The following is a 23,591-nucleotide window of genomic DNA, read 5'->3' on the forward strand; positions in this document are numbered from 1 at the left end:
CAAGACCATCACCGCTACACAACAGCCAGAGTGGACCGTTACATCGTGACTACCGTTCTGCGGGACAGTTAGCTACGGCTCGGTCACTGCGAAGTGACCTTCAGCATTCTATTGGAACCCGTATGTCGTCCCAAACAGTTCGCAATCGTCTGCACGAAGGACGCCTTAATGCCAGACGGCCAGCAAGAGGCGTTGTTCTAACAGCGCGACACCGTGCAGCCAGATTGGAGTTTACTCGTTAGCACTTGGACTGGCAACTTCGTCAATGGGCTACCGTGCTGTGGACAGACGAGAACAGGTTCACTGTGTCTCGTGATGATGGATGTGGAAGAGTGTGGAGATGCCGAGAGGAGTGATTTTCCGCCTGTAACAATGTGGAAGTCGACGCTTCTATAATAATCTGAGCACACATATGCTTGGGTGGCAGCATGAACTTACTCATACTCGACAGGGGTGCTCTGAACGCATGATGATATAGAAACGAAATTCTGGAACCCATTGTGAGGCCTTTTGCCGGTGCTGTCGGCGATGGGCTCATTTTCATGCAGGTTAACGCGCGAACTCACGTCGCCAGACTGTGTACGGACCCTTGACGACTAAAAAATAAAGACTTTTGAGTGGCCTACCAGATTTCCAGATTTAAATCCGTTTGAACATTGTTGGGATATGTTGTCGAGGCGTGTTAGTGAACGCCAGAACTTTCTTCAGAATGTACAGGAACTCCAACAAGCTCTGGTAGACGAGTTGGCTGCCATACCCAAAGATAACTTCGATAGACAGATTCAAAGTGTGCCAAATCGGTGTCAGGAGTGTGTCACAGCTCGTGGAGTTCACACTAGATATTGAATGTTTCAAACATTTTTGAATAAATGCATTAAACTGTTAAAGTGTGGTTTCTTATGGGATATCAGTTTTGTTGATATTGGTCATTTTTAAGAATTTTATTTCTCCATGTTTTACCGTTTATCACACATTAAAAATGGATACAGATGGAAGTAAAATAAGGCACATTATCTAAAAAAATAAAAATATTATCATATTTGGAACACTGAGATAAATTATATAAGAAAACATACTTGTTCCTTTAATTTTTTTAGCAGTTTATATTGATGGAGTAGAGCCTATCACTGGTAAATTAGGATCGGCTACTGTAGACAGTAGAATTGCGCGAAATTAAAATCACGTTCAATTTCCATAAAATCTATGGTAAAAGACTCGTGTGAGTGGTAGCGAGTTAGCTGCGATCGCTACTGGGAATTGCAAAAGTGCACAACTACATACTGATCAAATGTGTGTAACTTGTTGGATCAGGGCATGCAAAAATTCTTGATGAGCATTCAATATAGGCAACCTGTAGAAATATCACAGCAATAATGTTGGCATTTCATACTTTGAATTTGCCTTTGAAATATATTATAATTGCAATCAGGACATTACAGTTTTGAACGTTATACTTCTGAACAAAAGGATATGATTTTTATCAAGGATTTTTAAATTCTTCCCTTTTTAGCTACCTTATCTATCCAGGTGAAATAATTATATACTGTTCTTCTTGGTTGACTTTCTCTTGTTTCTCATGCGAGTTATAAAACGTTACAATGAGGAGAACTTAAAATCACTAGAAACTGTAAGATAATTTCTTAACTTAACTGCTACTGACACAGAGCCTGTGTCTTCTGCTCATGGACTGCTCCGATTAGTTACCCTACATTAACAGACTCAACCAAATGTCCAGGATACCAGCAGTTTCCTTTGTGGCTACCACCGTCTTTCTTGTCATTTGGTTGATGGTAAAGGTAGTAGAAGCCCCATCTTTATCTGCTACCATCCCTGAAATAAGTGTATTTGCTGCATAAAGGTAACTTTGTCTGATTTCACACTGTATGTAGTAGTGCACTAAAACAAAAGCATTGCACTAGGCTCAAAAGCGTAGAGAATTTGGAAGTATTGTTCGTTTGTTTGTTTTATAGCAAAGCCACACTGGGCTATCTGCTGTCCACTCAGAGAACTGTTTCCCGAATTTTAGCATTGCAAGTCGACAAAATTACCGCCAACCCATCGAGGGATCTCGGGGAGTAGAGTTAATTTTTTACCCTATTTCTGAGCCCCTCATCTTAATGAACGGCGTACAAACACACACACACATACATATATATATATATATTAGTGGTATTTTTAGGTAAAAACTGATTTCTTGACAAGTATCAGATAGACAGATCTGCTAATAGTTACAGATTCGTTCAGGAAACAAGGAAAGTAATTCAGAACTGGATAACTCAGAATGTGTAAAATAAAGAAACAGGATAAATTTGATTACAAAAATAAACAAACTTTATTATTTAGCAAGCAATTGTTTGTTTGTAGCAAAGCACAAAGCTACAGAAAAGACCATCTATGCTCTGTCCACCACGGGTATAGAAACCTGGTTTGTAGCGTTGTAAGTCTGCAAACATGCTGCTGAGCCACTGGAAGGCTTAATGGATACAACGAATGTGCAACAGAGGTACTTGTGCATACGAAAAGACCGCCGATTCTACTAGGGTGTGCTTTCTTTCTCTGGAATAGACCTCTGTAGTCTAACAGCCTTCTTTGTCTGGGAATTGATCTCTGTACTCCAACAGTCTTCTTTTTTGGGGATTGCTTGACCTCTATAGTTAAGAATGGTGCACAAATGATCAAAATTACCAAACATTTTTAGATGCGTATCCATTCAGACGCATATGTAAGAGTTAAGCGTTAAATAAGTCTTTAATTATAGCTAAGGCACGGCATGGTCAGGGAATTATGGCACTCGACTCATAATGTGATAAACGTGAGGGTCGCGGGTCCGAATCCCTGTTTTCAGCCGTGTGGGCGTTATAATGAGATGGTCAGTTCCACAATTCGTTGGTAAAAGAGTAGGCGGAGGGTAGTGATGACTAGTTGCCTCCCCTCTTGTCTTTCATTGCTTTATTAGGACTACTCGCGCAGATATCCCTCGTGTGACTTTCAGCACAATTCCAAGCAAACAGTTTGTATCCAACGGGTTAACTGTTCCAATATAACCTAACTATTGTAAAACTTCCATAATTATGTCGATAAATTATTGATCAATCTGAATTGTTTCGTGGTGTGGAAATTCTCAACAACAGTTTTACTACTTCCAATCTGACCAGCGATGACACGTTGAGAGAAACCTTGCTTTTGCAGCTCGACAATTCTGCCACGTTCAAACTCTGTCAACTTTTCAGCCGTTGTTATGTTTTAACCCAATGTAACACAGGAGATGTCAGTGGAAGATGTTGACAACGCTGATGCTTGAACACAAATGACTAAATTTCGTTACGTGTTAACCGATTAACTCTTCGTTTCAGTATGGTCTTAAACATTTAACCAGCTAGTATTTTGGATAATTTCATAATATTCACATTTTCCCTATTAAATGCTGAAAAGTTTTTTTTATTTTCATATTTCGAAGCTCTACTCAAATAAGAGGTTGAGTCTAACAACGCAAAATGCATATTTTTTTCTTTATGTTCATTGGCCTTAAGATTTTGGCTAGCAATGTATCATTAAGACATGTTGCATCGTAGTAGCATGTCGTTTCTTTTTTTGTTTTCGAATTTCGCGCAAAGCTACACTAGGGCTATCTACACTAGCCGTTCCTAATTTAACAGTGTCAAACGAGAGGGAAGGCAACTAATCATCACCACCCACCGCCCACTCTTGGGCTACACTTTTATGAACGCATAGTGGGAGTGACTATCACATTATAAGACCCCCACGGCCGCAAGGGCGAGCATGTTTGGTGCGAGGGGGATTCGAACCCGCGACCTTCAGATTACGAGTCGAACGCCTTAACCCACCTGGCCATGCCGAGCTCGAAGTATATCGTAACGATATGATGTGTAAAGTATGCAAACAGAATATCAGCCGCGAGTAGAACGGAAAAGTCCATTCACAATACATCAAACTCTAAGATGAACGCTATTTTGTTTTTGTAGGAATTATGTTGTTGTTGTTTTTTGTTATGAGCAACATCTGAAAGCAGTGAGTAAAAGTTCATTCATGACACATTATTCTAAATTTTTACCTCAAAGCTGGTTTACTCTTCCCATTTGAATGAAGAACTTAATTTATATCATAATAGAAAACATTTTGTTTCATATGCGAATAGTAACTTTCAGGAAATTTTAAAAGATATATCGATTTAGTTTATGGAAGCCATAACATGTAGTCCAGTTTTGTAACAACTTAATGTTGGAGTAATATTGTTATTAAAATAATCACGTTTCTATGCTTGAAGTGGGCTGTCTTTGCTTACAAAGGAGTCATAGCATTCAGTGTTTAAATTTCTCAAACAACGTATACGCCGGTTCATCACTGGTGTAGTATATACGAACAGTTTGTTTAAATAATTGTTTGGAATAGTTTTTCGCCTTTAATTAATACGTTATTACTTATCCCTCCTGTTTATACATAATGAACTTTCCCTCTGACAGAACGAGCTTGTTGGCTGTCAGCTGAGACTGCATTATGGCAAGATGCCAAAAACACTGCGGGAAAGATTTTTAGAAGGCTTGAGTGATACCGAAGAACGTAGACGATAACTGCAATCCCGCTGCTATTTTAAAACCTGAAGTTTTAATGTATATTTTCTCTGTATTTCTTAATGTATAATCATCACATGAAATTTCTGTTTCTCCTGAAGATAGTATCGAATACCTCTGTAAGATAGGACGATTTGCCATCGAAAAAAGTGCTTAGAAAATCCTCCGTGCGTTAGTGCGAAGGATGTATACCTTAACTTCGAACCCAAAAGTAGGCATAACTGAAAAACAAAAGGTGAAATACGATGTTGTGAAGGTAGGCGTAATTAATATTTTATAACAGTGTACTGTAGAATACGATAATATAATAGTTTTCTTATGTTTCAAGTAAATTGACTATAACAACATAATAAAATTTCTTCAGGTAATTTTATATAAACTGTCAATTAGCATAACCTGACGAACAAACTGATAGTTAATAACAGTGTATCGATAGAGACACGGAAAGGAAAATGTAGCGCATTGCCATATTTTAACCTGTTTTGCTAGTTGCACTTAGGCGACCGCACATAAATATTACAGCGCGTAACATTAAATGACAGTAAGCTGTACCAATAGGAATTCCCCGTAATGATTTCTATTATTGTTACTAGCACCTAACTACAAGCACTTGTGGTTAGTGTTAGTACATGTGCAAATTACTTCTATGTTTTTGACTTTCACCGTTTCTTTATAACACAAGCTTACTTGAAAGTCAAACAGAAAATAGTTGATTTCAAAAAGTTGCTGTTGTTTCTTCTTTTGGGAACTATCAGTTTTTAGCGAAGAAGGACATCAAGCACTGCATCAGTTAGTGTTAATGTCTAACCTGTGTAAGCAGATTAGGCAGTATAACGTATAAGATATGGGAAGATAAATGCGTTTAAATTTGAAATGTTATAACAGAGATAAAAAAATCAGTTTTCTTCACTCATATATTACGAAACAAAAATTGAGACCTTGTACTTATTTCAAGAAAGAAAAAATATTGTGTGGGGGCAACATAACGTGGATAGAGTCCTAAGATAATATACATGTATATCAATGACATTTGTTTTAAAAAATGAATAACATATTCTGAACGAACTTAGATTAATAACATGTTACTTTAATATTTGCTCGTTAACTTATTGCTACTACCATTACTAGCTTATTCTGACGAATGGTACATTTTAAGACGAAACTATTAATACTTATAATAGATCTCAAAGGTGCGTTACACACTTGTGTTCCAAATAACAGTGAAGGGTGCGGAATAGCAGTTCAAGTTGGAAAAATTCAGACTTCAGATTTAATGACTGTACAGGTTCGAAATCATAATGTGAAATTGTATTTTGTGTTTTTTGTTAAAGAAGACCGAAAAACGAATCTTACAGAATGGAAAATGTTTTCAAGACTAATAATCGTACAGACTACAGGAACGATTATTTTGGATCATGAGAATATGCACTGATAAGCAGTGATAACTCGTGTTGTTATAACTCAAAAAAGGCTGGACTTTTAACGTTAAATATCAATGTATGCGCAAATAAGAAAAACACTTTTCAAACATTTTTCGTAATTACGATTTGATCTTATACTTCAAATGTGTTACTTTTAGTATGAAAACATAATCATTAAAAACATTTTATTACGACTGATAGGATCTCGTTTTAAAATTTAATTTTAAACAATACTTGCCGTGCCCGTGCTTTTCGTTATTAAATAAAAATTCACTTACGTCATTTTTAGTTCCCCACCCTTCCCGATAGGCTCAGAGTTAAGTCAGAGAGCTCATAAGTTATAACGCCAGAAATCGGGTTTGAGACACGCGGTGAGGAGGACACAATTATGTAGTTTATTGAAAAAACATCCAAGTATATATTTAGATACGTCATCATACATTACACTCTTTATAATTATAATATTCTAATTGTAAAGGCCCGAAAAATAAATCAACATGCTTTTATTTTTACGTATAGTAGTTAAACTCCCAACCACCAGGATTTTGTAGTTATTCATCGTGTGTTTTTCTTATAGCAAAGCCATATTGGGCTATCCGCTGAGTCTAGTTACTAAGTGACCATAAATATTATTTAAAAAGTTAAGACATATTTTTAATAGTGTTAACTGATTAGGTGATCTGAACCAAATTAGGCCCGGGATGGCCAAGTGTTTTAAGGCATTCGACTCGTAATCTGAGGGTCGCGGGTTCGACTCCCGGTCGCACCAAACATGCTCGCCCTTTCAGCCGTGGGGGCGTTATAATGTTACGGTCAATCCCACTATTCGTTGGTAAAAGAGTAGCCCAAAAGTTGGCGGTGGGTAGTGATGACTAGCTGTCTTCTCTCTAGTCTTACACTGGTAAATTAGGGACGGCTAGCGCAGATAACCCTCGAGTAGCTTTGCTCGAAATTCAAAATAACTAACTAACTGAATGTTAGGTATACATAGTATTATAATTTGTTTAAAAAAGAACTACAAAAGCTTTAATTACCTCCAAACACTTGTTTCTATAAAATTACTTAACTTTGATTTAGAATTGCTGTAATATGAATGTTAGAGTGACTGTGACCTTCGAAAAATGTATTCCTTCAACTTGAAATTTGTGTCAAGATTTCTTCAGTTAGTTCATGAGCAGTTTTAATGGCATTTAAAGTGGCCTCCTGGTTTATTTTAATAGTCAGAGTTCTTGCTATAATTATTTGGCACAGTTTTGATTTTTCTTTCCCGTACACTCTAAGAACCTTCGAGTGAAAGTAAAGAATAATACATAGCAGTATGTCAACCAGATTGTACCTGTTATAACTAGTGCCGAAGAGCCCTTTCGCCTAATGCTAGGGCTCTTTATTACCCTTTCGTTGTTAACTGTTGTAAGTTACTAAGGACCGAGAAGAAATTTGTAGAAAGCTGAGAGAAATGTTAAAAGGAAATATAGGAAATATTTGAATAAAAACTGAAAATAAATCTGATTGAATACAAAATGGATGAAGCTACTGAGGGATTACAACAAATCAAGATTTTCATGAAGTTCAGAAGAACATTGAAGTACATCACAGCTGGCTTAAACAAGGTAGATTCCAAAGATGAATTATTGGCTTTCCTCTGCAGACAAGAACCGTAGATAACATTGCTTCACTCCGAAAGACAGAATGAGGGCCATCGACTACTTCATAAAATGGACTGAGATTTGTGTACTGAATCATATGTCTATACACATTTTAACAGGTGCACTATGGAGAAATAAATTAATAGCTCTGTTTGGGACAGTTGAAGAGAATCACGTGGATCTTTCAATGGTAGCTCAAGTGGTACCTTGAAATTACAATTTCTCCCCACGCTTGAGAAATCGGTTATGAGGACAACACCTGGGTACTTTGTTAAATCCCACATTACCTGCGAAGCGAGGAACGTTGTATTTGAGGAGCTTTGTAGAGGCCTGATTAGTTAAAAACGTACATCTAGTAGAAGTGACAGCCAAGTGTTTAACAAAACCAAGCACACACACTTTGAATTAACAAATATTTTTTTTTATTTCGTGTCTACTCTGTTTCTGTCCCAGGCTCATTTATTCAGACATGCAGTGTTGTTCTACAGTAACTGTACTGGTCGAATATTCTGTTATTCTGTGGGCCTATTTGATATTTTTTTATGTTAATTACGTTCGACCTAATTATACCATACTGTAACTGAGCATGAAGACAGTTGTCGTCCGATGGTATTTGGAAACAAATTGTTTTACATTACATGTTTACAGTAACAATCACAACACTATTTTAGATCATTCACATTCAAAAATCATTTCTAAACTAAAATTTATTCATCAACACAAGACAATAAATATAAATATTTAAAATTAGAGGAAAGATGTTTAATAAAGAAATTAATTTCAACGAAAGATGGAAGTTGTTTTTTTACAATTTTGTTTATGGGTGTTTATCCTTTTGGGTCTGTGTGAAGCTAAACATGCGAGGCTTGTGTTCATGGGTATATTTGAGCACAGTTTTACCGTGCCCTTTGAATGACAAGCTTACCAGTTTGAAACTATTCATTTTTTCATATTTTGTTCATTTTTTAATTTGTTTCGCATTATTTTGCTGAATTATTTTATTATTAGTTTTAATTTATTAAAATTTTGTAGTACAGATATTAAACTTAAGCATGATAATGTTTTCCCGAACTGTTGGCAGTGTGTAAATAAAAAAAATGAGGTTATTAACTTTCTATACTCTTTAAAAATATACACTTATTGAGCAACGTATTGGCCCCGCGCCCACTTCAGGTTCAAAACCAACTGAAGTTGGCTGTGACTGAAGCGTTGCACAATATAAATATATTTTAAAAGCACTTAAAACAGTTAATCCTCGTTATTTTTTATTTGTAAAAATACTAGTTCGGATAATCAATTTCATTTCCTGTTTGTTTTTTTGGGGGAGGCTTCTCCCAGGATAATTTTGTTCGCTTTCACTTCACTGTACTCGGTAACATTCTATATAATTTTCAGTTATAAGCTCTTCTGAAGGTTCTTTCTTATGTACAATAGCATTTTTAAAATGTTCAAGAAAAGTTGTTATTCTGTGTTATTAAGTACAAAGCTACACTTACATTATCTGTACTCTGCCCACCACGTGTATGGACACCCGATTTCTAGTGCTACAAGTCCACAGACATGTCGCTGTGCTACTGAGATGCTGGCTATCCAAGAGACAGTAAGAACTATTGTAAAGTGCACTTATAGTTATAATAATACAATTTTACACCTCTCGCGTAAAGGACCCGTTTGTTTATTCACATAGCATTATACGTTGTAATCACATAGTCAAAATTAAACACTCTGGTCGATAGTGATAATACTGGAGGATCTTTAGTGGAAATATATTGCCAAACACTACGGAGTTTAGATGAAAAAGATGTTCGAAAAAGAACCACTGTTAACTATTAATGGATTAAAATAAATCTTGTCATTCACCTGAAACAAATTAATTCTCTACGTTAAAATTACGCCATCTTTATGTTCTTTTTTGCGGTCGTTATACCAAATGAAATTCTTAAGTATATTTTAGTTTTTATTATAATATAAATATCATTACATTTATAAAGCCGAAAGGAGAGGTAACTGAGAAAAGATGCCACCATTAAAGTAATTACAATAAGCCCCCCCCCAGTGGCATAGTGGTAAGTCTGTAGGCTCACGACCCTAAAACTCAGGTTTGTTAACCTGAAAATGACTTAAGAGGAGCGAAATGTTGTTCTCTGCTTTATTTTAATAAACGTTTTAAAACCAATATCAGCCGTCTTGAGATACATTTTTACTTCAAGTGGGTTTCTCGTCATCACGAACTCAGGTTTCGTATCTATGGTGGGCAAAGTTTAACAGCAACCAAACCAAACTATAATAACGTGTCGGTAAGAAGGATTTCTCTAAAAGAAAAAAAAAATGGAAACTTGTAAAACCTGCGAGGCCATCAAAAGTTAATGGTTATAGAAAATTGTATAAAGGGTGTTATTAGTCGTACGAAAATAAAAAAATATCTCGCACAGTAGCGGTTGTTTTCTCTAATGAAGTGTAGTAAAGTTGTTCTTCATCATGACTACATTTTGATAAATTTAGAAATGCACGTTTCTTATTTGCTTCGCTACATACACTGCTGGCCAAAATCTTAAGGCCAATGAACATAAAGAAAAATATGCATTTTGCGTTGTTAGACTCAACCACTTATTTGAGTAGAGCTTCTAAAGATGAAAATAAGAAAAAGGAAAATAAAAATAAACTTTTTAGCATTTTAATAGGGAAAATGTGAACACTGAAATGAGCCTACATACTAGCTGGTCAAAAGTTTAAGACCATACTGAAACGAAGCTTTAATCAGTAAACACGTAAAGAAATTTAGTCATTTGTGTTCAACCGTCAATCTTTTAGCCTTTGCCATGTTTTTACCCAATGTAACACAGGAGATGTCAGTGGGAGATGTTGACAAAGTTTGAACGTGGCAGAATTGTCGAGCTGCAAAAGCAAGGTCTTTCTCAACGTGCCAGAGCTGCTGAGATTGAGCGTAGTGAAACTGCTATTGCAAATTTCTTAAAAGTCCCTGAGGGATACGGAACGAGAATTTCAAGTGGTAGGCCCAAGAAAATTTCGCCAGCGTTGAGCAGGAGGATTCGACAGGTTGTCCTGCAAGACACCAGCCGATCGTCGAATCAGATTAAAGCCCTTACGGACGTATAATGCAGCTGAAGGACAATAAGACGGTATCTACGAAAGAAAGGCTTTAAAAACCACAAACGTCTTCAAAGGACACGCCTCCTTCCACAGCACGAAACAGCTCGGTTAAACTTTGCTGAGAAGCACCAAACAAGGGACGTAGAAAAGTGGAAGAAGGTTTTGTTCTCTGATTAGAAAAAAATTTAACCTGGATGGTCCAGATGGCTTCCAACGTTACTGGCACGATAAAGATATCTTACCGGAGACATTTTCTTCACGACACAGTGGAGAGGGCACCATCATGATCTGGGGTGCTTTCTCCTTCCATGGAACAATGGAGCTTCAGCTTATACATTCTTAATGTGTTTAATATTTATTGATGCACCAATCTTTGCGTAGCCATATTTTAAATCTATACTTAATATTTTGTCCCAAATACTCGGAAATTCCTGTCATTAGAACTTCGATTTAGTATCGTTTCTGTAATTTAATTCCAATAACATTTTTTGTGATCTTCTGGTACAAAATGTTGCCCAGTTTGGCCATACGTCAGTTGTTAAAAGTCAAAATTATAAATAAATTTAAATATGATTTATTAAATACAATAATTTTCTTTTAAATTTGTTTGCATTTAACCTCTGACATTCTTAAAACCGTAATATTAATTAAAAGTTTAAGAATAAAGGTTACACACACTTCCATACATGAATAGTATTCTTAACACTACGAAAATTTTTTTTTAAAATCTCATGAAATCTTAATGCTTTAGGGATGAAATGAGAAGAAGGAAGAGCTACCTTCCAGAAAGCGTCCAGTTTATCAAATTTTTCATTTAGTGATTCGTGTTAGTTTCATATGTTACATAATTGTTTGGTATTATTATTATATATTCGCAGAGACACGTGCTATTTTCCTTTGTTTTCTTTTTCCAAACATTTTTCAATCGACCTCCAATCCTATATTTCTCGGCGAACTGATTTAAAATTCGGTAGGTTATACTTCAATTCAATACACCTAACCATTTCATTACTTTAGGTATTTTTAAGGAATTAATGGGGTCATAGGTCAACCCAAAAGTGTGTGTGGCACAGTGGTATGCATGTATGCAGACTGACAACGCTAGAAACCGGCTTCCATAACCTTGGTGGGCAAAGCACAGGTAGCCCTTTATGTGGCTTTGTGCGTAATTTTCAACAAACAAAATATATATCTTGGGCTTCTGTGTGGTCATATTTAAAGCAGTGAAGATGAAAATTGTTACAAATATAAATTTTCACGCGCCAAACATACAGACACAAGTTTAATTCGCAAATATTGAATCTTTTTTGGGGGATTAAAGCTCACAAAAAATTATAGTTTAGAGAATATTTATCAATTACTTGGTCATATTTTAACCAATACATATGGAATTTGGCTCAAAGATACATTTCTAAAAGTCTCGCATATTCACAAATAAAATGGTGGACTTACCCATTTAAGTAATTGCTGGGATACTTTAACAATTACTGTGTCGTATTTCGACCAGTTTACAGTAGATTTTGGTACAAAGACACTTTCTACATATTCCATGCATGGGAACAAAAATGTAAAATATCTCCATATTTGTCATTTTATTGGGTGAGGGGGGTAAAACATAAATAAAACCCATAATTTTAGGGGTTTTGCATATTTCTTGAACATATTTTGACCAACGCACGTGGGATTTACTGTAAAGACATCTTTCGTAGCTGCGAAATGGACATAAGACAATTTTGAATTTTGTCTTTTACTAAATTTATTTTATTCTACGAAGAAAGCAGTTTGGTATTTTTGTGAAATATTCATGTGCATCTTATCTAACTCGAGTGGGATTTGGTTACAAAGAAACCTTCTTGCATATTCCAAATAGTGACATAGACTGTTTTCGATTTTTCTGGTGTCAAAATTGGCTATGTTGTGATTGTATGGCGGAGATATGTTGCATTCGCCCGCGTATATTAATTACTGTATTTAATTAGACGCTTTGTTATTGATTAATTCATATTAAGGCTGTTTAAGAGTGTTCGTGGCATATCGGGAACGTTGTAATATATCTTTCTTTCTTTTCATCTGGAAAGCTGTTTAACTTTCTTCATAACATAACCACGTTTCTGTGATTGATAACAGGGCTGAAAAAAGGATTAACATTTACTATAAGACAAACAGGCATCGACTTTCCTGCAAAATGCAGTCTTTCTAATATTGGTATAGGACGAGTCGTATACAGTTACCATGGAGGTTCCTTCCATCAGTAGTCAAACAGATATTACTGACGTTGACTAACGATCTTCAAAATTTACCATGTACCAGTTATCAGACCCATGGCAGGAAGAACGGAGATAGTTTATTGGGTAATTTCGTGACTTCTAACAAACAGACTTAACGTAATATCAATGCTGGATCTCTTCACTCTGTATTTTGTGTTAAAATTGTTGTAAGAAGTCTAATTTTGAATAGAAAATTCACGATTAGGTTATACTGCACTATATTTATATCGACTCTTTCTACTTGTTAGACGAGAAGTTAAGTCATTAGATGCTGTTCAAGACATACATGCATTAAAATATTAAAAGCTCCACCATCTCTGTCGTTTAATACAGACTATTCATAATTTATTCGTGTACGTTTATTTTCTACGTAATTAATCAGAGGTGTATCTTCGCAGTTTTATACTTCTAGTCAGTCAGTTACTGCTCGTTACTAAAAAAGGAAAAAAGTACTATACCTGATCAAAATCTTTAAATAAGACCTGTTTTTATCTCCCTTCCTGTTTTCTAGTGCGTCAGCGGTTGGAGTCCTAACTTGCACGTTAAAATTCGGGGCTCGATTCCCGTAGTCCACATATCGCAGATTATTTTAGTGCATAGTTAAACAACAAACTATCTTCTTTAGTTTCTAAGATGTAGAATCAAATATTACTGTTTTATATGCTAATAACTCTAAACTAAAAATTGTGACTTTAGTATTTCACTTCCGCAAGAAAAACCTACAATTTTTGCTTAAGTTATAATATTATATTTGATAATATGATTCGATGTACAAAATGACTGTTATTAAACAGTTCCAAATAAACTATAAAATATTTTCGTGTGTGAATCGAAATATCAGCGACAAACCATATAAATATATATAAGAAATAAAGCTGTATATGCTTACACTAATATATTATATACAGAGATTGGGAACGTTATATTAAAATGATTATGGAGCTTCACCAACTATTTACAATTCATATCACCACGTACAGTCGTATTCTTTCCTACAGCTCAGTTTCTGTTGCAAAAGACACGCGACTCTTTCTTGCAAACTTACCATAATAAAAATGAATATACCAAAAAGAAAACTGAATAAAATTTTATTTGAAGTAAAAAAAAAAATTCAAAACAGAATATCTTCGGAAGGCTTAACTTTTATTACTTACATTACTTATCATTGCTATTTATTAATGTTTTATTGTAGATTTCATAACTGACCCCGTTTTTGAGTAAAACGACAACTTCTGAAGAGTTCCCCAATTTCACCCCTTTGGACTTCTACCGCTGGGACATTTTTTTAAAAACAAAAGTATATTATAATAAAGTAATCTTGAACTGAAACATTGTATCCGTGGTGCTGTCTTCTCTATCCCTACAGCTGTGTTTGCAAAAATGTTCTCATTTTAATGGACAATTAGATTAGTTATAGCTAACGATGGAAAGAGCCCGGCGTGGCTAAGTGGTTAAGGCACTTGACTCGTAATTCGAGGGTCGCGGGTTCGAATCCCCGTCACACTAAACATGCTCGCCCTTTCAGCCGTGGAGGCGTTATAATGTGACGGACTCTCCCACTACTCGTTGGTTAAAGATTAGCCCAAGAGTTGGCGGTGGGTGGTGATGATTAGCTGCGTTCCATCTAGTTTTGTACTGCTAACTTAAGGATGGCTATCGCAGATAGCCCTCGCGTAGCTAAAATGATAGAAATTGTAGAAGTTTATTAATGAAAAATGTAACAAGTCTTCGGAAGATGTTTGACTTTGAATTTTATCTCAAGTGATACAAATTTTATTCGACTTTTTTTGGGTGTATGTATTTTGAGACACCCTGTACGTCTAGGGTACAAGGAAGATTGTTTCCAAGTGCCTATTTTAGAGTCTTCGTATGGATATTTGTAGGCGATATCTATCTTTTCGTATGGAATAACTGAAAAAGCTAAAAGGGAAGGTATGACTAACAGCCTCATGTTGGTGAATTGATGCCCTGTTAACCTCGTTTCAGACAGAGATCCTTCTTGATTATATTGGGTACTGTTTCTTACGGCACAACGTCATTCGTTACTGGTGTCTGTACTTATGGATTCTCCCCATAATAGAATGTTTCTAGCATTTAAAGTTGATCTATATTACTTTGTTTTCCAATGCCTTATAAGGAGTACATTGAATATATTTATCTGTAATTCTAAATCCATGATCTCAACTCAGTGTGTGAATATTTTCAGTTGGGAAGAGCTGTTGTATAACGTTCCCAAAAGCGATCAGTTTTCGGTCGCATCACTCTGTCCAAGTAACGTCAAACAATGTCAGTATGCAGTCTAATGCACGCCGTTCCATTGCGATTCAGGCCCGGCATGGCCAGGTGGTTAAGGCACTCGACTCGTAATCCGAGAGTCGCGGGTTCGAATCCCCGTTATACTAAACATGCCCGCCCTTTCAGCCGTGTGGGCGTTATAATGTTACGGTCAATCCCACTATTCGTTGGTAAAAGATTAGCCCAAGAGTTGGCGGTGGGTGGTGATGATTACCTGCTTTCCGTCTTGTCTTGTACTGCTAACTTGGGGACGGCTATCATAGATAGCCCTCGCGTAGCTTTGCGCTAAATTCAAAACAAACAAACAATCCACTGAGATTCTATATCGATTGTGGTTGTCGCGAAGGTCGCTGATTTTCATATTCATCCCTCTGTATACTTGGTTGTGTATGTATGTATGTATGTATGAGTATTTATATCTGTATGTGTGTGTGTGTGTGTGGGGGTGCGTGTATGGCGATCGACTTCAAATTAAACGTGTGTTAAACGGAACTATTATTTCCATTGTGAAGATATTTGTTTCAAACGATTTTCATGTTTACATAATTGATTATTAAAGAATACAAAAAACAATCTAACCTTATATTTTACCTTTTTCCTTTGTAACCCGTAGCCAGTGACCCCTCCTCCCCATATAATAAGTAATTGCTGGTTTTTCGAGGGCATATTTATGTCGCTGCCCGTGACTCGCCTTGACTGTACATTTTGATAAAGATAAGTATATAACTGCGTGCTGTAAACAGATTCATTGGATGATTTACGCCCTACTTTAAATAACTTATGCTTTATTCTCATTTAAAAAACGTTATATGTAAGTTACGCATAAACTGCTTCACGTCCCCATACATGTGTTATTGAATTACGTTTATACTTTTGGTATATTGTTCTCAGGAGTCTGTGTTCACCCCGGGATCGCCCACAATATCACTGATGGACCACCGGCCTTCTTCTGTACCGTCCACTGTCTCTTTTTCGGGTAGCAACGATCAGGATATTTGCCGAATCTGTCACTGTGAGGGAGATATAAATATGCCCCTCATATCTCCATGCCCTTGTTCCGGAAGCTTGAGGTATGTGCATCAGGCTTGCCTTCAGCAGTGGATTAAAAGCTCCAATACCCGATGCTGTGAGCTCTGTAAATTTGAGTTTATTATGGAAACCCAGGTAAAACCATTTCGAAAGGTGGGTATAAACATATATGCAAGAAAGAAAACTTTGTACTCCCATTGTATTGTTTATTTTGTACACTTTTATATTTGAATTTTTCACAAAGATGATATTTTAAGTGTTTGGTCCCTTACTTCAATGCTATACTTTTCCTATACACCTAAGCCTAATTAGGTTTTTCTTAGGAAAACCTAAATTACTTGCAAATCCTTTATATTACGATTAACTGGGACAGTTATAGAGTGCATAATAAACCTTCACACTGGTGTTTGTAACTTTTTATTTTATATACGGGTACACTCGAATCAATGAAGGAGCCCTACTAATAAAACGTCTGATTTAATTATTTTATTACTTTGGTTGCCATGTGTGTAAACAATTCTTCCAGTTGCACATTTACTTCTCTATGCACGGCCTGGCATGGCCAAGTGCGTCAGGCATGCGACTCGTAATCCGAGGGTCGCGGGTTCGCGCCCGCGTCGCGCTAAACATGCTCGCCCTCCCAGCCATGGGGGTGTATAATGTCACGGTCAATCCCACTATTCGTTGGTAAAAGAGTAGCCCAAGAGTTGGCGGTGGGTGGTGATGACTAGCTGCCTTCCCTCTAGTCTTACACTGCTAAATTAGGGACGGCTAGCACAGATAGCCCTCGAGTAGCTTTGTGCGAAATTCCAAAACAAACTCTCTATGCACATTAAACAAAACAAAAATTATGGGGTTTTGAATCCGTTTTCATTCACGATACAGTAACCTTAATTAATTTGAATATGTAAATAATGTCATGATTTTTCATGGAATTCATTATTCAGTATCATACAGGGAACGAGCTGTTTTATTACTGTGTACGTGATGTATTTAACATACATTCAAAGGGCACGTGCTCTAATGTTTCATTATTTAAATGAAAGCTGAAACTACTTAACTCTATGACTGTGAAGGGGAGTACTATTTATTTATGCGTCCAGGCTTTGGCGTTGCGACTCTCTATTTCTACAAGTATGAATGCTAATTTGTCGAAGTTCATTTTAAAGATTATACGCATATCTCTCAGACACCTCAAGGATAAAATAAAGAAAAATATGTTGTCTCACGTCGCTTCCCTGGAAACTGAGCTTACATTTATGCGACTTCACATACTACATGTCAATGTAAAACATTTCACGTGCGTATAATAAGCTTTAAATCATGTTTCAAAACAAACTTTGAACTGACAATGGAGTTAGTCACTTGGTGTTTTAACACTTAAGACATTTCAGTTTACAACGTCAATCCGAAAACACTGTTTTTTCTTCTTTAGTTTTGGACCAATTTATGTTGTTTCAGGAGCCATTTTCGCAGATAAAAATCACTTAAATATATTTACTGAACTCATTTTTTATGACTCGCTTCTTCCGTAAATGTAAATATTAATTTACTATTCAGAACGCTGACGTCTGAATTATATCTTGAAAGTATACTACCCTTGCTGGTTTAAAATAAAACATTTCATTGCCATGTGAAATGTTCCCCAGTGGCATAGTGGTATGTCTTCGGCCTTGCAACGCTTGAAACTGGGTTTCGATACCAGTGGTGAGCAAAGCACAGATAGTACATTGTGTAGTTTTGTGCTTAATTACAAACAAAACCGTTTGACGAAGCATTGATGTACACAACATTCAAGCGTAGCAGTTGATTGACATGGAATACCCTACCGAAATGCTCGCAGATATCTTGTAAAAAGAAAAAGAAAACCTCGTTGTCAGTTCACTTGCAAAGTAGGATGCGTATGTCACTGAAAGGTGTCTGTTGATCCAAAATGAACGATGCTACATTGACAGACAGATGGATAGAACCACAGAAGATGCAGTAAAAGTAATGGAGATGTATGTTTTAGAAGAAACACGTTTTCTGCAAATCAGTATCTTTAACGTAATGATTTATTTTTAATATGCTGTTAATAAATGCCACAAACGTCATCTACGATATTCTAGCTCCATTGTTTGCAGAATTATTATCAGTAAATATTTTAAACAATGTTATATTTAGTTATTATTTGTGTTTGTTGTTTTGAATTTGGCGCAAAACTACTCGAGGGCTATCTGCGCTTGCCGTCCCCAGTTTAGCAGTGTAAGACTAGAGAAGGCAGCTAGTCATCACAACTCACCACCAACTATTAGGCTACTCTTTTGCCAACGAATTGTGGGATTGACTATAACATATAACGCCCCCAGGGCTAAATGAGTGAGTAGGTTTGGTATGGCGGGTATTCGATCCTGCGAACCTCAGATTACGAGTAGAGTGCCCTAACCATCTGGCCATGCCGGCCCTACATTACTTGTGAGGAGAGGATAGGGACATGTTTGTTTTTGGAATTAGTTTACTTCTACCTTAGAAGTAAGGCATGTTTGTAAAAGTCGTGCATCATCTCCTCATTAATGTGAGGAGTTACTGTCAGAAGTACATAAGGATATACTAAACTTTCGATATCACGAATGATTTATTAATTTTACAATACCTAAATCACGTAAGTATAAATGTTGTTTGATTTTACTATCGTGTAAATGTATCTATAAAGAAGTGATTCAGCATGCTGTACTTTAAAATGGATGATACCACCTCTTTAACCTGCTTTTATTTTGTAACTGTTTGATATTTTCCAGTAATGTTTTTGTCAAGTGACTGGTGTTGTTCTTTTTTTTTTTTTTTCATGCTGTGTTCTTACGATCAAATACGACAATATTTCCAGTCATTGCCGAAGTGACAATTTTGATAAAGTAATCTTCAGTTTATTTCGGCTGTTATTGTTGTTTTTAATTTCGCGCGAAGCTACACGAGGACTATCTGCGCTAGCCGTCCCTAATTTAGCAGTGTAAGACTAGAGGGAAGGAAGCTACTCATCACCACCCCCCGCCAACTCTTGGGCTACTCTTTTACCAACGAATAGTGGGATTGATCGTCAAATTATAACGTCCCCACGCCTAAAAGGGCGAGTCTGTTTGGTGTGACGGGAATTCGAAACCGCGATCCTCGGATTTCGAGTCGAACGCCTTAACCCACCTGGCCACGCCGCGTCCTATTTCGGTTGAGTTTAAGCTGTGGGTGCCCTTACTTTGATATAGATAACGTTACTTATAAATATGTTAGTGATAAGTGCAAAGTGTAAGTGTTATATTTATTACAGTTGGAAATTATTAATAATTCTGTTGATATTATACCTCTTAAGCAGTAGACGATGAGATCATAAAAACAACAACAAACTCTTGACAACATTTCCTTGAGTTATTATTATTGAGATTGGAAAATTATTTAACGCGAGTAGGAAATACTTTACGAGTCTTACAAATTATGAATTATGAAATTGTGTAATTTATATCACTCATTTTGGAATTGTAATCCTTTGAAAATGAGTTAGTTTACTCTCTGACTTTATATTTTTTTATGTTACAGTTGGTTACTGTGCCACAAACACTGGCAAACAAACATACAACATTTCTGTAGGTAATAAAGCACTTTCCAGCTGAACTTGTAATCCGAGGGTCGCGGGTTCGAATCTCTGTCACACCAACATGCTCGCCCTTTCAGCCTGGGATCATTATAATGTGACGGTCGATCCCACTATTCTTTGGTAAAAGTGCAGCCCAAGAGTTGGCGGTGGGTGGTCATGACTGGCTGCCTTCCCCTAGTCTTTCAGTGCAAAATTAGTGACGGCTAGCGCAGATAGTCCTCGTGTAGCTTTGCACGAATTTCAAAAACAAAAGAAGCCAGCTAAACATCAAGTCTTTAATTGAATAAAAGTTAAACGAATGTGAAATTTACTCAAGTTGTTTAACAATATGCAGTAATAGTCACGTAATTCTCTTCTTAATTAATTAATGAAAATAATAACACTCGAACCTTTTTTAATTGTTTATAGTGCAAAATAAATTTTGATAAATTAGTACAAGTTCACAACCACTTACTTCAAATTAAAGAAATACTTTATTTTTGGTTTTATTACAACCTCTTTTTCTCACGGTACAAAAAGCAATAGTGTTTTTATACAATACCCAACTTTACGAATTTGTTGTGTTACTTTACCAGCTAGTTCCTGAATTTACCCGCGCAAGAATATCATTTCTAATCTCGACATTCTGACTGAGTCTCTGTACCACAGTTGCTTTATGAAGTTGTAAAACCGTAGTTTTAGGAACAAGGTGTTTTATTACCCTTCAAGTCAAAAGTCGTGAACTTTTGAAACCACGTCTGTTTATAGGTTTCAACCAAGCCTATAACGACAGCTACACAAGGTAAATCAGCCTAAGCAAAACCATATTCAACCTTTTCAAAAAAAATATAATAGTAGTAAGTGAATCAGTAAGCAAGCAAAACTAAAAATGGTTATTTAAACCATCTTGGCGGAAGCTTGAACCTATATAACTTACTATTCCGGTTAGAACACCTCGTAATTGAGTCTTAATTTTACAACAGCAATTTATAAAGAACCTGATAGACACACAACAAGCATCACTTACGATCACAAACGTCATCCCATTTTCAAGTCTTGTGATAATTTTGCATATACAACATGTGTGTGGGATATTTACGCGAGACGAAAACGCTGGTCTTTTTTGCAACAAGTTCAGTAAATCATACAATGAATAACCAACTTCTACATCATATTGTACCTAAAACCGAAATAAATAGGAGTACAATAAACTGTTACACATCTGTGGTACAAAAACAACAACAAAAAACTCCTAAATAATGAATAACAAAGGTAATGTACAAAGCTAATAGTTACAGAGAGAACTCATAACATTTACCGCCCGTTATCACTTGTATGTTATAATGTATAAATAATGGAACAAAACTTCATTCAAAACTAACTCTAATGAACACTGACTTGAGATTTAGACCATGTATATTATACGGCTCAAGAAGATAACTGACGGTCCAACTGGGTTCCCCGCTGGTACAGCGGTAAGTCTACGGAGTGACAACGCTAAAATCAGGGTTCGATTCTCGGTGGGCTCAGCAGGTAGCTCGATGTGGCTTTGCTATAAGAAAACACACACACACACACACACACACACACACACACGACCCAATCTCTTTTCATATAAGCAGACCCAAAGTGCATTACATCAGGAAACAATTGTTTAATGTTTGGAAAGTACGTTTACAGTAGTAAATAACTTATCTAAAAATAAGTGAGTCGTTCTGGTAACGCCAACTTTTATTTCTGGTGCGAAAACAAACATGTATAGAGAAGCGAACGTTACTTACCACATGTTTAAATTTCAACAAAACAGAATATTAGAAAACATACATACGCATCCAACAAAACGGAATACATCTGAAACCTGCTTTTTAGTTTACAAGTTCCTTTCGAGTGAATCAGTTTCGACTTATTATTAGAAATTTTAACTCCGACCTTGACTTGAGTAAATTAAACCACTCAAAATAAATTTTAGTTAAATATAAAAAATTATACAAACAAAATTCTTTAAAGTCTACCTAAAATTAAATCATTAGAACTAAAGCAAGAAAAATGCTGTTACCATTTGCCGGACAAATCTTAAAACGTACAAGGAATGCGCTGATTTATGTGATATAATGTATATCTAACACTAAAATGGTGTATTAAAATTAGTTTTGATTGACGTTTTAATTGTTGCAGTGAATAGCTTACAGTAATTTGTGTGTATGTGTGCATCTTGCATAAAAACAAAATGTTGACATACTTAGAACTCGATGTATTTCTATCTATAAAGATGGTACTAGGTGGTTTTGAGGGCGTATGAAAATAGCAAGAATTTCAACCCTTGGTCGTAATTGGTTTAAAGATATTTACCCAACGGAAATATCTTACTGTGAAAAGCAACAGTGGAAGATAATTTTACATCTGTATCTTTTTCACACTTCATGGATTTTAAATATGAGAAACAAAGATTCTCAATAATAGGGTTAAGTAGTATATTTCTACTAGTCAGCGCCTTCTGGGATATAATGTATTAAAATTTTGCGCGAAGTTTACAGGGGTCATTTTTATCATGGCCAGGTGTCATAAATATATGTAATTTAACCTATCCTTGGTAAAGGTTAAAGTTCATCTACCTTAAAACATCCTAAGAAAACGATGGAATGACACTCCGAGACCTATAGCAATTATGCTGAATGGAATCAATAAGTGGACATTTCAACGAAAATATCTGTCCAGGTTTTAAAGGGAAAATATTAATATTTGAAACCAAATAAAAACAACGCAGATTAAAGGTTACTTGGAAGGTGAAACGTTTTACGAAAAAGAAAACGAAAAAAATGTACTGTTAAGTTACCCTAGTGTTATTTGCAATATACTGTGTGCGTATGTGTTGTGTTTCAATGAATTGCTTTTCTTTGCTTTAGACCTGTGTGATAATCGAAATACACTTATTTGATCTAAGCAGTTGCTCAGCTATTCTATGGCAATAATACTGCAAACATAAACTTCGCATATTTATTCAACCTGTACGGTTTTACAGCTGTTTTAGACACGTAATTTTGAGATTATTAAATTTGAACTTTGTTAAAGGTAAGAAAACAGAGTAATTGAGATTAAGCTTTAAATTGTTATATTTAAAGGAATATTACAGATAACAGTAGCAATGTATAGGTAGTGATCCTTTATCTGCCTGGGCCCGGAATGGCCAGGTGGATTAAGGCACTCGACTCGCAATCTGAGGGTCGCGGTTTCGAATCCCTGTCACACCAAACATGTTCGCCCTTTCATCTATCGGGCCGTTAAAAAGTGACGGTCAATTCCACTATTCGTTGGTAAAGGAGTAGCCCAAGAATTAGCGGTGGGTGGTGATGACTAGCTGCCTTCACTCTAGTCTTACACTGCTAAATTAGGGACGAATAGCGCAGATAGTCCTCGAGGAGCCTTGTGCGAAATTCAAAAACAAACAAACTTTTATCTGCCTACTTAGGCTGTATATACATGGTGCATTTTGAATGGAACTGTATACCTTAGTCATATTCTCTTACATTCAAATACTTTAACGTCGTTGAAAAAAATTTGTTTTGATACAAGCTGCTTTTTTTCAACCCTCAAGAGGTTTTTTTTCTTCCTTATAAATCTTGATGGACTTAAGA

The 23,591-nt window shown here is 36.0% G+C and overlaps 1 protein-coding gene across 1 annotated transcript in view; it reads left to right on the forward strand.

Moving 5' to 3' along the window:
* The first annotated feature begins 4,512 nt into the window (after nucleotides 1-4,512).
* The window catches only part of LOC143234004 (E3 ubiquitin-protein ligase MARCHF8-like), a 28,395-nt gene continuing 9,316 nt past the window's right edge, over nucleotides 4,513-23,591 (forward strand). Inside the window, exons 1-2 of the mRNA XM_076470993.1 lie at nucleotides 4,513-4,845; nucleotides 16,221-16,511. Of these exons, the coding sequence (XP_076327108.1) occupies nucleotides 4,774-4,845; nucleotides 16,221-16,511 (363 nt within the window). The 5' untranslated portion in view covers nucleotides 4,513-4,773. The remainder of the gene's footprint in view (nucleotides 4,846-16,220; nucleotides 16,512-23,591) is intronic.

Source organism: Tachypleus tridentatus, chromosome 12 (assembly GCF_004210375.1).
Source record: "Tachypleus tridentatus isolate NWPU-2018 chromosome 12, ASM421037v1, whole genome shotgun sequence".
In the NCBI taxonomy this organism is placed as follows: domain Eukaryota; kingdom Metazoa; phylum Arthropoda; class Merostomata; order Xiphosura; family Limulidae; genus Tachypleus; species Tachypleus tridentatus.